Below are 13,016 nucleotides of genomic sequence, written 5' to 3' on the forward strand. Positions count from 1 at the left end.
CTAGGTCAGACACAGTGGCTCGCACCTGTAATCCAAGCACTTTGGGAGGCCCCAGGCAGGCAGATCGCTTGAACCCAGGAGTATGAGACTAGCCTGGGCAACATGGTAAAACCTCATCTTTACCAAGAATACAAAAATTAGCTGGATATGATGCTGTGTGCCTGTAGTCTTAGCTACTCCAGAGGCTGAGGTGAGAGGATTGCCTTAAGCCTAGGATGTCAAGGCTACAGAGAGTTGTGATCTTGCACTCCAACCTGGGTGATAGACAAGATCCTAGCTCAAAAAAAAAAAAAAAAAAAAAAAAGCTCTTTCCTATAAGCCACGTTCCAGATTCAATTCTGTGTTTTTTCTATTATGTGATGCTTTGAGAGCTTACTTCATTTTGTAGTTATTTTTCTTTTTCCCTCCCTAGCTAAATTATAGGCCTCTTAAAGGCAGGAAGTAATGTCTGATATTTCTTTCCCATTCAGCCCACCCAAGTATGTTATGCATAATTAGACAGACTTAAGTATTCAGTAAATATTTGTGGGATGAGCAAGTAAGTAAATTAATGAATGAATAGGTAGTGCTAACACAAATCACTAAATGGGAGAGAAAGCCTTGAAAACCCTCATTCTTTCCTATTCCATGTCTCTGTAGTGATTGCCCTTTGGTTTGTGGCTTAGCAGCTGTCAGTGTGAAAAACACTTAGAGGCTTAGTTGACTCAACACAACTCCAAATGCTAATGTAAACTTAGGTCTCCTTAAAGGAAGTATACTGTCCAAAGTAGGGACATCATAGTTCCACTCTGAACTCTTCTAATGGTCTATATCTAGGTGTAGTTTTTTAATTTAATTTTTTATTAATTTATTGGTAGAGATGGGGTCTCACTGTTGCCCAGGCTGGTCTCAAACTCCTGGCCTCAAATGATCCTCCTGCCTTGGCCTCCCGAAGTGTGGGGATTACAGACATGACCCACCCATGCTCAGGACCTAGGAAGAGTTTTTAAGGGGGCTTTTACAGTAGTTAATCTTATACAATTGTCTTTAAGAGATACTTAAAGACACTAAATATGCCTTATTTAATTTTGTATACTTCACCTAACAAAATACTTTTTGCAAAACTATAATGTGCCTAAAGGAGAAAGACTGCAATGGAGAATAGTTCAAATCCACACAGTATGAAAGATTGTTAAGAAACCAGCTGGGGGTGTGGGGAAGGGCTTTGAATATCCAAAGAACTATCATATGGGAAAGGAGTTGGATTTATTCTACATGTTGTCAGAGGATACGACTAAACAAATACTTGTGAATGCTACCCGGACACCGATTTGAATGAATACAAAGTACATTTTTTGCAATTAGAGAGTTACTTGAAAACAAAAGTGGCTGTCTGCTGAGGTGGAGCATGCCCTGCTGCTGACAATGTTGAAGCAGGGTCTGGACAAGCCCTTGTTGAGGGGATTTGCTGGCCAGATCTTCTTTACAGTGTCTTCAGACCTTGGGCTCTGATGAAGGTGACGGTGTGTCTCTGCTACTGACATGGCACAGTGCCTGGCCTGTGCAGCTTATTTCTGCTTCTTCCGTGGCCCTTACCTTTATTGCCAATTTCTTAGCAATCTATAACTGTCCATGGAAACTAAACTTCAGAAGATTATTGAAGTATTTCTCCTTTCTTGCTTGTTCTGGAAAATTACTCTCACTAAACAGTGTGTGTTATTATATACATCCTCTGTTACCCTAACCCAACCCTAGTGTTGTTTAAAGGCAATGAGGCAACATCATATAGTGATCAATATGGTCAACAGAGTTCAAATCCTTGCTCCAGCAGTTGCCAAGTGGGGGGATTTTCCTAATCTCTCTACCCTCCTTTTCCCAAACTGTACAATAGGGTCAATGATATTATCGATCTCAGCAATACAATTGAGGATTAAATGGCATAATGCATGTAGAGTGTTTAAGCACAGTGCCTGAATACAGTAGATGCTCATTGATAGCAACTATATTTCATTGTAAATAAAAGAGACAAATTTCTTTCAGCTGCTTTGATTTAAGAAGACAATACCATTTCCAGACATCTCTTTCCTGGGGCTAACTATATTAGTATTCTGCCCTGATGGGAAGGAAGAAACTTCATGGGCAGTAAATAGCCTATTTAGAAGCAGGAGAAATATGAGGTAAGCTGAAATGTTACCCCCTGCTGGCTTTTTGAAATGCAGATTCATCAATCTCTTTGATGTCCCTAGCCACTTCCAATGAACATCTTTCAGCATATTATTTGCTTTCTTAACCACATCACTTTTCACTGAGTTCAACATTCCTGGAGGATTCAAAGGATCTTGGTACATTCCTCCAAAATGAATTCAGAAGGTAAGTGGAAAGAGATGGGAAAACATCTTTGAACAGGATCCAGGTTCAGACTAGGGTGGGAGGAGGTCTGGGGTGGGTGGGTAACAGTGACTCAAAAGGTAACAGTGAATTCACCTTCAGGATTTCTGTGTGCCAGTCTACTCTGCCAGTGGCCTGATGACTAACCGCAACCAAGCAACCCACCCATCTCCTTTGTCTAAATAAGTGGACATGATGGCATTCAGCCTCCTGAAGGGGAAATGGAGGGACCACACAGGGAATCAGAGGGCCTCCTTGGGAAAGCAGGAATTAAAGGCGTCATCACTTTCGGCCTTCCCTTAATCTGTTGTTTTAGGGAGTCCACGTTCATAGTAGAATATTTTCCCTTTTAAAGTTAAGCACTCAGAATAATGCATTTTCAAATGATTAATCAAATACCAGTGAGAAGCAGGCTCACTATGCACTGGTTACTTTAGCCCACTGCATCTTGGGCTGCACTTTCACTATTTGCTCCGGTAAGAGAGAATACTCACACATACAACAGGTTCCGTGAAGGGGTGGCAAGGAACAGCAGACACCTTGGATTCATGGTGAGCTGGTTTCTCAAGGCTCAGGAAAGCTGCCCAGGGCAGGTGGAGTCTCATCTGTGTGTGCCTCACTTGCACCCCAGATGCAGGACCCTGGAAAGGAGCCGTCTCTGGGTTTTCTACTCCAGGGATAACATGACCTGCTGGATTAATGTGCTGAAGGACATCCTGTTTCTAGCAGGGACTGGAACAAAGCCTAGGCCTTATCTCAGGATGTTGCATTCCCAGCACATTCTAGTTATTCTCAAGAACTACAAGTGAGAAAGGGGGAGGACTGGTTTGGTCCAAGGCCACCTAGGGAACTGTCCTGCACCAGATGCAAAATATCACTCATCAGAAGTCCTCTTAATACCCATCTCTAATCCTGGGCTGGCAACATTGAAGTATACATCTTTGTTCAGGAGTCTGTCTTCTTACTAAACTGTACACTCCTTAAGGACAGAAACTGGCTTTTATTTATTTTGTATCCCAAGCAGTGTAGAAATGTACATCAGATATTACACGCTGGCATACTTAACTACATTAAATCCTTCTTCCAGAAAATCATACTGTGTGCTGGAGGCCAGAAAGCTAACAATATTAAGCGTAGTTACACGGACTCCCTGAGAGTCAAGCTGCATCTTGAACCAACTTCTCCAAACAGACTCACCCATGTGAGAGCTGAAAAACACAGTATCACGAGGCAGGGCCATGCTCCTGCTGACAAACAAGCACAGTCATGAACACACTTGGCTGTTCTGTGGCAGCTGGAATCCCAGTTTCCAGGGTCTAGCTACATGGGTGTCAGCCTAGTTCCTGAGCTTCCAGCCCTTCTATTTTGTAAGCACCTAATTACCCCTATTAAGTAGCTTTCTGATGAAATTAGTTCAACTGGTTTTTGTTATCTGCAATTGAACTCTAATTTGGTGCTCATCAAATGTTTGTCGAATGAATGCACTTTGTAAACATTGGCTCCACCCACAAGGTCCACCTTAAATCAGTTATTCACACCTGGGCTCCTGAAATCACCTGCTGATTCTCAAAGGGGATGATTCATTAACAAGTAAGAGAAAGTTTCCGAGAAATGCCTCCAGTAGAATTCTAACATGCAGTAAAAAGGAAAAAAAAAAGTCACTGTAAAAATACCACTTGAAAAAAGAAGTGGCTGTTTGTTCTTACATTTTACCATTATCTAGAAAACTAATGAAGTGGCTTATTTTTGTCACTTAGTTCCAATTAAAAGAGTATTGCTGTGTTTTCTAAATGACCACAAAACTACAGGTAAGAAAAGATTATTCAAGGTTTACATTCTGAAATAAATGGTTCGTGTGAAGTTGGGGAACTAGCATAATTATTAGAGTGAACAATGCTTTGAATCCTCAGATTTAGGTCAAAGATTTGACCTTTGAGAATCTATATTTAAATGCTATTTATTCTTGTGAATCCCATAAAAGGCCTGGAGCTTCACCGGATTAACTTAAGGCTAAATGGTAAGCATCAACCTGAACATTCTGGGACAAGGCTTGACTCCTAGCCACGGGAATGAGCAAGGAAGCAAAGAGCTCTCCTCTGAATTTCTTAGGCGCAAGAACAGCAGTTGGACTCCCCAAGCTAATGCATTTCTGTGAAATTATTGTCTACTTACTGAAGCTTCCTGGCCCAAGACTTATGCCACTCTACCTGAAAAATGCCTTTTCCTTCAGCAGTGCTGTGATTTTTTCAATTCTTAAGGCTGAATGATCAGCACCACTCCAGTTTAGTTAAGGATTAACTTGGCTAGCCCAGACTACCATGTGTTGACTGACAAGTAGAGGTGCCGTCTAAAAGGAGATCGGAAGAGCATTGACTTGCGTTACAGGAGGGGAAGGGTTAGAGAGTCCTCTATGCAATCATGAAATAATCAGCCGTGTTCTTAAGAGATTTCACTCTGTTGTAACTGAATGTGATGCTGTACTGGAAAGAAAAATAAAACAGAGTGTTCGGCCTGGAATAATGGTCCAGCTTGTCTGGACCCCACATCCCGTCATCATGGGAGAAAGCATTTATTCCTTCTCTCTCTCACTCTTTGCTACAACAGATATCAAGTGAGCATGTACATGCAGCACACTCTGCGTGGTAGGCACTGGATATTCCTGGGTGAACAAAAGATGCATGGTCATTGATGTCATGTTGATCACAATCAAGTAGGATGAAGCAGACAATAAACAAAATAAACACATAGATAAAACTGCAAATCCTGCAAGGTCTTATTGGATGCCAGAGATAAATACTTCCACTAAAAATGTCTTAGACAGTAAAGAGATTTAAAAACTAAGACATAGGGTGGTTCCAACAGTGGTCCAGTGACCAGTGATGCCACTAAGGACCCAGAACTTTCTATCTTCTCAAGTTCCATCTTCGGCATGCTGAAACTTAAGTGGCTTTTTGAGATATTTTTCTAAAGACAGTTCCTTCTCCACAAGAAAATTAACAGCAGCTGTTAGATGAAATGCAACATTAAATTATTTACAGAAAGTTGTTATTAGCCTGCACTTAACTTGCATCTCTTTGATGGGCTTAGTGTACAATGTTATCTTCTTAAAGTTCATAATAGTGGAAGATCAGGCTGGGTGTGGTGGCTCACACCTGTAATCAATCCCAGCACTTTGGGAGGCCGAGGCGGGTGGATCACGAGGTCAGGAGTTTGAGACCAGCCTGGCCAACATAGTGAAACCCTGTCTCTACTAAAAATACAAAAAAAAAAAAAAAAACCTGGGTGTGGTGGTGCATGCCTGTAGTCCCAGCTACTCAGGAGACTGAGGCAGGAGAATCGCTTGAACCTGGGAGGTGGAGGTTGCAGTGAGCCGAGATCACACCAGCCTGGGTGACACAGTGAGATTCCGTCCCAAAAATGATAATAATAATAATAATAATAATAATAATAATAGTGAAAGATCAGTGACACGTCCCACATTCATTTAAAGCATTTAAAGTGTCTGTTCTCACACAGTTTGTTCAAGTAATGCTGTCTACACAGTCTGCACCAGAATGCAATATTGTGAAGAGAACTAGCCCCAATCCTTGTCTACACTCCTTTTTATTCCGCCCCAATGCCATCTCCTATTACAAGAAGCCTCACACATAGACACAGGAACACACTAGCCCATATACCCACACTCCAGTCACAGACTGCACAAGATCAGCCATAGTCGCTGGTGTGCTTTGGGGTGCTCATACCTGTGTGCTGTCTGCTCTTAAAAGAAGACACCTGGGGAAGAGGCCCTTGCAGGCCCTGGAAGTCGGCTTTGGCCACTTGGACATAAAAGTCTGGGGTTCTAGCTTCCTAGAGGGATAGCCACTTTATGTCTTTAATGAACTCTAGGTGCCTTTGTATTTGTGGGCCCCCTTTTCCATAAAATAAATCACAAGTTATGTCTTACAACTGTGTTGGTATAGAAATATATTAATATGATGTCAGATATGTTTTCAACCTAAAAGTTCATTTTTTTTCTGATTTTAAAAGAAATTTGAACATTTTTGTGGCCCCTAACAGTAATAGGGGCCCTTGGCACTCCTATTGTACCTAAAAGATAAATCTACCTGTCCGGAGCTTAGTCTTAAAGGGGGAAAGAGTGTGCGCTCTAACTTGGCCTAGAGATTCCTTGACCCATGGGAAGAGGCATAGCCAGAGCAGAGCTAGAATTCTGGACCCTTAAGTCACAGGGCTCGGATTTGGGGTTCCTCATCCACAAGGCTAAGGGTGTTACCATTTCATAATAAACATGTGCACTCAAGTGGGCAGTGAATTTTATTATTATGAAGAGCGTGGAATTAATACTTGTTCTGCATTTGTATTAGTAAAGATCCCATTCTGGTGGCTCTCCTCCATAAGAGGACAGCTGGCTCTGAAAAATCAAAGAATTTCTAGGGAGTCAAAACAACATCTTGCAACTTCTAAATAACAATTTTTCCAGGTTCTTTGCTTCAGTGTGTCAAAAAAATAAATCTCAGGGTTTAGTTTGAGATTGGGAACTCTGTTACACTATTTTTTCTTGATATATTAGACAACACAGAATTAACCAAAAAGGCCAGGAGAAAACTTTGGGTGCATGTGCAGTTCTATGAAGCACCTCTCTTACCTCTAGTGTATACAGAGTGGACTAGATGTTTAGTGTTATCCTCTGAAGTAGCTGTAGTTTGCTTCTCCTCCTCCCATTCAAATACTTTAAGCTGCTCACTACTTCTCTCTGGAAAATACTGGGAGTGTGACCCCACCAGTTAGTAGAAGTCGGAGTGCCACAGGGCTGGGTGAGCTCAGAGCAGGAGCAGGAATGCCACCATCAGCCTGTGGGACTCTCCCCTTCTCACACTATCTTTCCATGTTCTGCCCATCATCCCACCTGTAAAGCATTAATAACTAGGACATCTTGTTTTCTTTCTCTGTTCTCACCCCACTCCATCCCTCCTAAATGGCTCTCAAATCTTCCATGTCTTCCTCATTGCAAAGCCAGTATCCCAGCTAAGGACTTCACTGTCTCTTACCTGAACTCTTGCAATAGACCCATTCCTGGTTTCCCTGACTGTGATCCTTCCTCTCCCTCGCTGCATTTCCATATTAAATTGCAATAGGGGGGATCTTACATAGATCTGTGCTGCCAGGTACCTCTCCCAAACTGGAGTTCAGGGAAATGTTTCAGTAGATATTAAATATATATTTTATCTTGCCCCCTTTGGTACAATGCTTTATTCTATTGTTTTTAGGGTGTGCAACAATTAAGTTCCTTCTCTCCCTGGTCCCAAAGACACTCTGTCTCTTTTATTTTATTTTATGTTATGTTATGTTACGTTATTTTATTTTATTTTATTTTATTTTATTTTATTTTATTTTATTTATTTTATTTTATTTTATTTTTTGAGAAGGACTCTCAGTCTGTCACCCAGGCTAGAGTGCAGTGGTGTGATCTCAGCTCACTGCAACCTCCACCTCCCCGGTTCAAGTGATTATCCTGCCTCAGTCTCCCGAGTAGCTGGGATTACAGGTGCCCACCACCACGCCTGGCTAATTTTTGTATTTTTAGTAGAGATGGGGTTTCACTATGTTGGCCAGGCTGGTCTCAAACTCCTGACCTCAAGTGATCCAACCGCCTCGGCCTCCCAAAGTGCTGGGATTACAGACGTGAGCCACCACACCCAGCCCTATCTGTCTTTTTTAATTTCAGTGAGGAAAAAAGGACCCCTCTTATAGCAAGAGGCACAGGCCCCTCAAAGAATTTAATTACCCTTTATTTCCTATCAAATACAATGACAAAAACTATTTAGATATCATCAGCATTATGTTCAGTCCTCATCTGGAGACTTGAGACTTTGGTGGTAACACCTCTATAGTAGACACCCAGAGGGAGCCCATGACTAGGGTTAGGTATCTGTTGGGAATTCCCAGGCTGTCATTCAAGCTAACAGAGGGAACTCTTTTCATTATATTTCTTAAGGTAGGGTTTTGGGGAAGGGATGGAATCCACGACCTTTGTCCATTAAAAAAGTCTATAAAATATTTTGCATTTCGTTCTTCGTGCAAAGTACCTGCACATGTTTTATTCCTCCTATTGAACACGCAAATAACTAACAAGAAGGACTAAGAGAAGTCTATTACTCTCCGTTGTTCTGTAGTAAACAGGAAAACTAGTCACGTAGTGTTGCCAGATTATCATCAGCACCTATTTGGGAAGTTTCTTGGGGATTCCCACACAACAATTATAAACACATTTTTGACTTTGCATTTAAATGTTTTATTTGCAAACAGATAAATTAGAGGGTGAAATTATTCATACTACAGAAAGATGCTTCACAACAGCAAAAGATCACAAGGATACGGTCTACGGCATGTACTCAAGTTTTGTTTCCAGATCACTAAATAATTCAGAGGAGAAAGCACTAAAATGGAGAGTGTTCTAGGCCACTGTTGATAACATATCCATCCATCAAAAATGAAATTGTAATGACAAAGGACATTAGTATGTCAATAGTTAGTTTATATTTTACAATTTTTATTTCTTTAGACAGAAAGCTAAGCACTTGATAACCCTATTAAATCTTTTTCATGCTCTTTCTTGCCTACCCAATATATAAGATATTTCACCCTGCATGTTCCTTCAACTTTATTTCTCTTTGCTCTCTGACTCACTCGAACTCTATTTTACCTTCAAACTCATTTCTGAACTATTTCCTGTGCTTGCCTTGCTCTACACTCCATTCCCACCTATTCCCAGTCCATCACCTGACAAACTCATACTCCTGTAAGACACAGATTGGGCCTCACTGCTCCATAGGTACTCTTCTGACTTCCCTTGGGTTTACTGAAGTCCCCTTCTTGCACACTTCCTTTATGCCTTCCATATACCTCTATTAGAGCACAGATAACATGGTACTCTTGGTAACCTCTCCCACTAGATTACAAGTTTTTTGAGGACCAGAGTTGCCTTCTTCTTTTCATAAGCAGTGTGCCGGTGTTCCACACCTCCTCATGAATCACTCCAGTTCAAATCCTGCCTCTTCCATGACATGTTATCCAACCTCAGCAGCCTAGAACACTCCCTTACATTCCTACTCTCCAAAACAAATGAAACTTCCAAAGCACTTGTTTATATTTTGCTTTGTGAACAGCTCTTTTCAAGGAAATGTGCAACACACAGTCCTTGTCTTTTATCCACAATATTAGATATATCAAAGTAGTTAGAATACTATGGACACTCCTAGGATTGGGCCACACTAAATAGTGGCTATTTCATAAGTGCTTGCTCAGCCTAATGGAACTAGTGTGAAAGAAGAAATAGCAGGGTCTGGCATTGTGAATATGTACTGTTTGCAGAGCATCCTTGCTGTTGGGAAAGCATATATATTATAACTTATGGCCTTGTGGCTTTTGTGAAATCATCAAATATTTTTCATGATTATATAACAAAATTAAGTTTGAAAAAAGCAATCCCTAAAGGACAAAAGCAAACTAAAACAAGTAAACCCAACTAGACATTGCTTTATGGCATAACCATACACAGAGAAACTATTTTAATTGTCTTAAGAAGACAAAACTGACTCTCTCTCTCTCTATATATATACTATATATATACTATATATATATACTATATATACCTATACTATATATATACTATATATACATATACTATATATACTATACATATACTATATATACCTATACTATATATATACTATATATACATATACTATATATACTATACATATACTATATATACTATACATATACATATACTATATATACTATATATATACATATATACATATACTATATATATACTATATATACACTATATATAGTATATATATAGTATATACTACATATAGTATATGTATATATACAGTATATATAGTATATGTGTATATATAGTATATATAGTGTATATATATACACTATATATATATATATATATATACTCAGTGGACTTTTCTCTAATGATACTTAGAAATTCAAACACATACACACACACACACACACACACGCACTCTCTCACTCTCTCTCTCTTTTCAGTAATCATATTATTGATAGTGGTATTGGAATTGTTATTCTAAGATTCATCCATTGGGAGTTCCTTATTTTCAGCCTACAAAAAAAAAAAATATATAACATGAATTTGGTTAAGCAAAAATTCTATAGTCTTAAATTTGATTTTGAAGTATTAGTATGACCTCATGATAATTTCATCTTTTAATAAAACCTATTTACTACCTCTGCCCATTGAAACATGTCTAAAAGCAAAGGTCAACCCAGGATCAATGTGTATTCCCTAAATGCCACTAAGAAATGACTGACATCAGGTCTGGGAAGGAAGCGTACAAAATGAGCCTCGATCTTCATGTACCATAGAGAAAAGACAACATCAAAGACCATTGAAAGTGTGTAGAAAGGACTCAGGAGCCATCCTGAGGAGCCTCTTACTGGCCAGAGATGGGTCAATTTAAATATCAGTAAAGATAATGGCAATAGATTGAAAGACATCAGATATATTTAAATTTCTTAGTTAATAATGGCTATAGAAATAAAAACAATTGGCTACTTTTGACCAGCGAGTTATTTAACTATTTTGAAAACTGGTAAATAAAGAAAAAAGATTAAGCATTTATTCTGACTTTTCTATACGACCAATACTTCAAGTCAACCAAGTAATGTATGAGAATTTTCTCTTTATGGAAGGATTCCAGGTAACAAATTTAAAGAGTATGATAGAATTACAATATCACCTTTTCGCTACTCCTAATGATATAGTGTATCTAAATAATAATCATCAATCACTGCTGACTTCACAAAAAGGGAGAAAATTAGACATTTTATATGCCCTAATAGAGGCTCACAGCACCATTTATGAAATTGACTTGCCAGATGAATCAAAGGTGAATGTGATTGAGCCTCTAGATCCAACTGATAATTTGCAGAAAACACATGGGACAGAAAAGCATGATACGTGAAACCACAAGGATCCAATTAGCAAATTCTGATGGGGAAATTCTACAGGAAAACAATGTGTTTAAAAAACAGAAGAGTAAGAGGAAAATTGAATCTATACATTAAAGGAAATTTAAATGACATAACCAATTTTAGTGTATGGAACTTATTTTGATGCTGATTTGAAGATATTTTATAAATGTATCAAAATTATAAGATAATCAGAGACATCTGTATACAGAGATTTATATTAAGGAACTATCATTAGGTAGGATAATGATATTGTGCTCATTTGTAAAAGAATATTCCTATTTTAGAGATAAAGAATTAACATTTTACAGATGAAATAAGATGAGGCCCGAGATTCATTTGAAATAATCCAGGTAATTGTGGAAATGGATAGGGGTGCAGATGAAGCAAGATTGTCCATGTGTTGATAATTGTTTAAGAAGGAAATTGGTATATGGAGGCTTATTATGCTATTCTCTATATTTTTGCATGTGCTAAATAGTCTACAATGGAGTGTTTTTGAAAAAGATATTGAATAGCTAATAGAGTATTAGAAGGGCCAGAAAACAAAAGCATAAGACCCAGCTTCTAGCAATAATGCAATATTAAGTCTCAGAAACACTTTCGTAAGGAAAACCCTGCAGCCACCACTAAGCATCATTGGAGTCATCTGCTCTTACAGCAGAGAGAGAGACAGAGAAAGAGCCACTGCCAGAGAGCACGAGCATACCCTCCACTCATTCCCTCTCAGGAACTTTTGAGGAAAAATCTGCGGCAGATGCCTGTGGTTATCAGAGCCTTTGCCATAGCTTCAAGGGAGTCTGGGAAAGAGGGGAAAGTGATCAACTAGTATTTTCTGTTCCAATTACAAGGTTTCCTGTCCCATCCCCACTGCAAAGAATCAAAATGAGAGCAATTCCAAAAATACAGAAAATAATTCAGACATCAAAAAGCAAAATTGAATGAACAATATTTACCTCCCTGGGCAAGTAGGAACCTCCCTGAGTTTCAGTTTCCTCATCTGACAAATGATTAAACAACACCATTCTCCCAAAATTGCTTTGAGGACTGAAAGCAATAATGTGTCTATGAAACAGCACAATACAAAAGGTCACTCAGCAATCTTTCCTTCCTCCCTGTTTTGTTTCCCTCTTCCCTTCCTTCCTTTCCGTTTAATTTCCTTCAGTTTCTATGTCCTTTGTGTTTTCAGGATAATATTCTATTTTCTTAAGGGACACAAAGTAAATAAATGTTTTTGAAACTGAATTGAAGTGGATCCAGATTTTCACAGGAAAAAAAAGTTTCCTTTTCCCTTAGTTCTCCTTACACAACTGGCTTTGCAGGAAAAGAAATTAGCATTTGGAAACACACATCTGCCTCAGCCACAGGTGAGATATTAACGCATTCCCACATGTCCCAAATCCTCTATCTTTGATCAGTATGGTGGGAACTTTCATTGTCCAATAAAGCAAGGGACCGACTCTTTGTTTCATTCAAGTCAGTATTTCTTCTAACGGAAACTCATCCCAGGATGAAACAGCCCTGCACGTCCAGCAGCCTCTGGAGTGTCAGGTGGCCCTTCAGCCTTTGAATGCTGTGGGCTGGATTGACTCAACCATGGTTAGCTGACTTTTATTTCTTTTCTTCCTTCCTGCTCATTC

At 39.3% G+C, this 13,016-nt stretch overlaps 1 protein-coding gene across 1 annotated transcript in view; it reads right to left on the reverse strand.

Annotated features, from left to right (window-relative positions):
• Positions 1-5,122: 5,122 nt before the first annotated feature.
• Positions 5,123-13,016, reverse strand: part of LOC116457834 (uncharacterized) — a 114,957-nt gene continuing 107,063 nt past the window's right edge. The window contains exons 3-4 of the mRNA XM_032137314.2: positions 7,013-7,130; positions 5,123-5,370 (exon numbers count right to left, since the gene is read on the reverse strand). Of these exons, the coding sequence (XP_031993205.1) occupies positions 5,279-5,370; positions 7,013-7,130 (210 nt within the window). The 3' untranslated portion in view covers positions 5,123-5,278. The remainder of the gene's footprint in view (positions 5,371-7,012; positions 7,131-13,016) is intronic.

This window comes from Hylobates moloch, unplaced genomic scaffold (assembly GCF_009828535.3).
Source record: "Hylobates moloch isolate HMO894 unplaced genomic scaffold, HMol_V3 SCAFFOLD_18, whole genome shotgun sequence".
NCBI lineage: Eukaryota > Metazoa > Chordata > Mammalia > Primates > Hylobatidae > Hylobates > Hylobates moloch.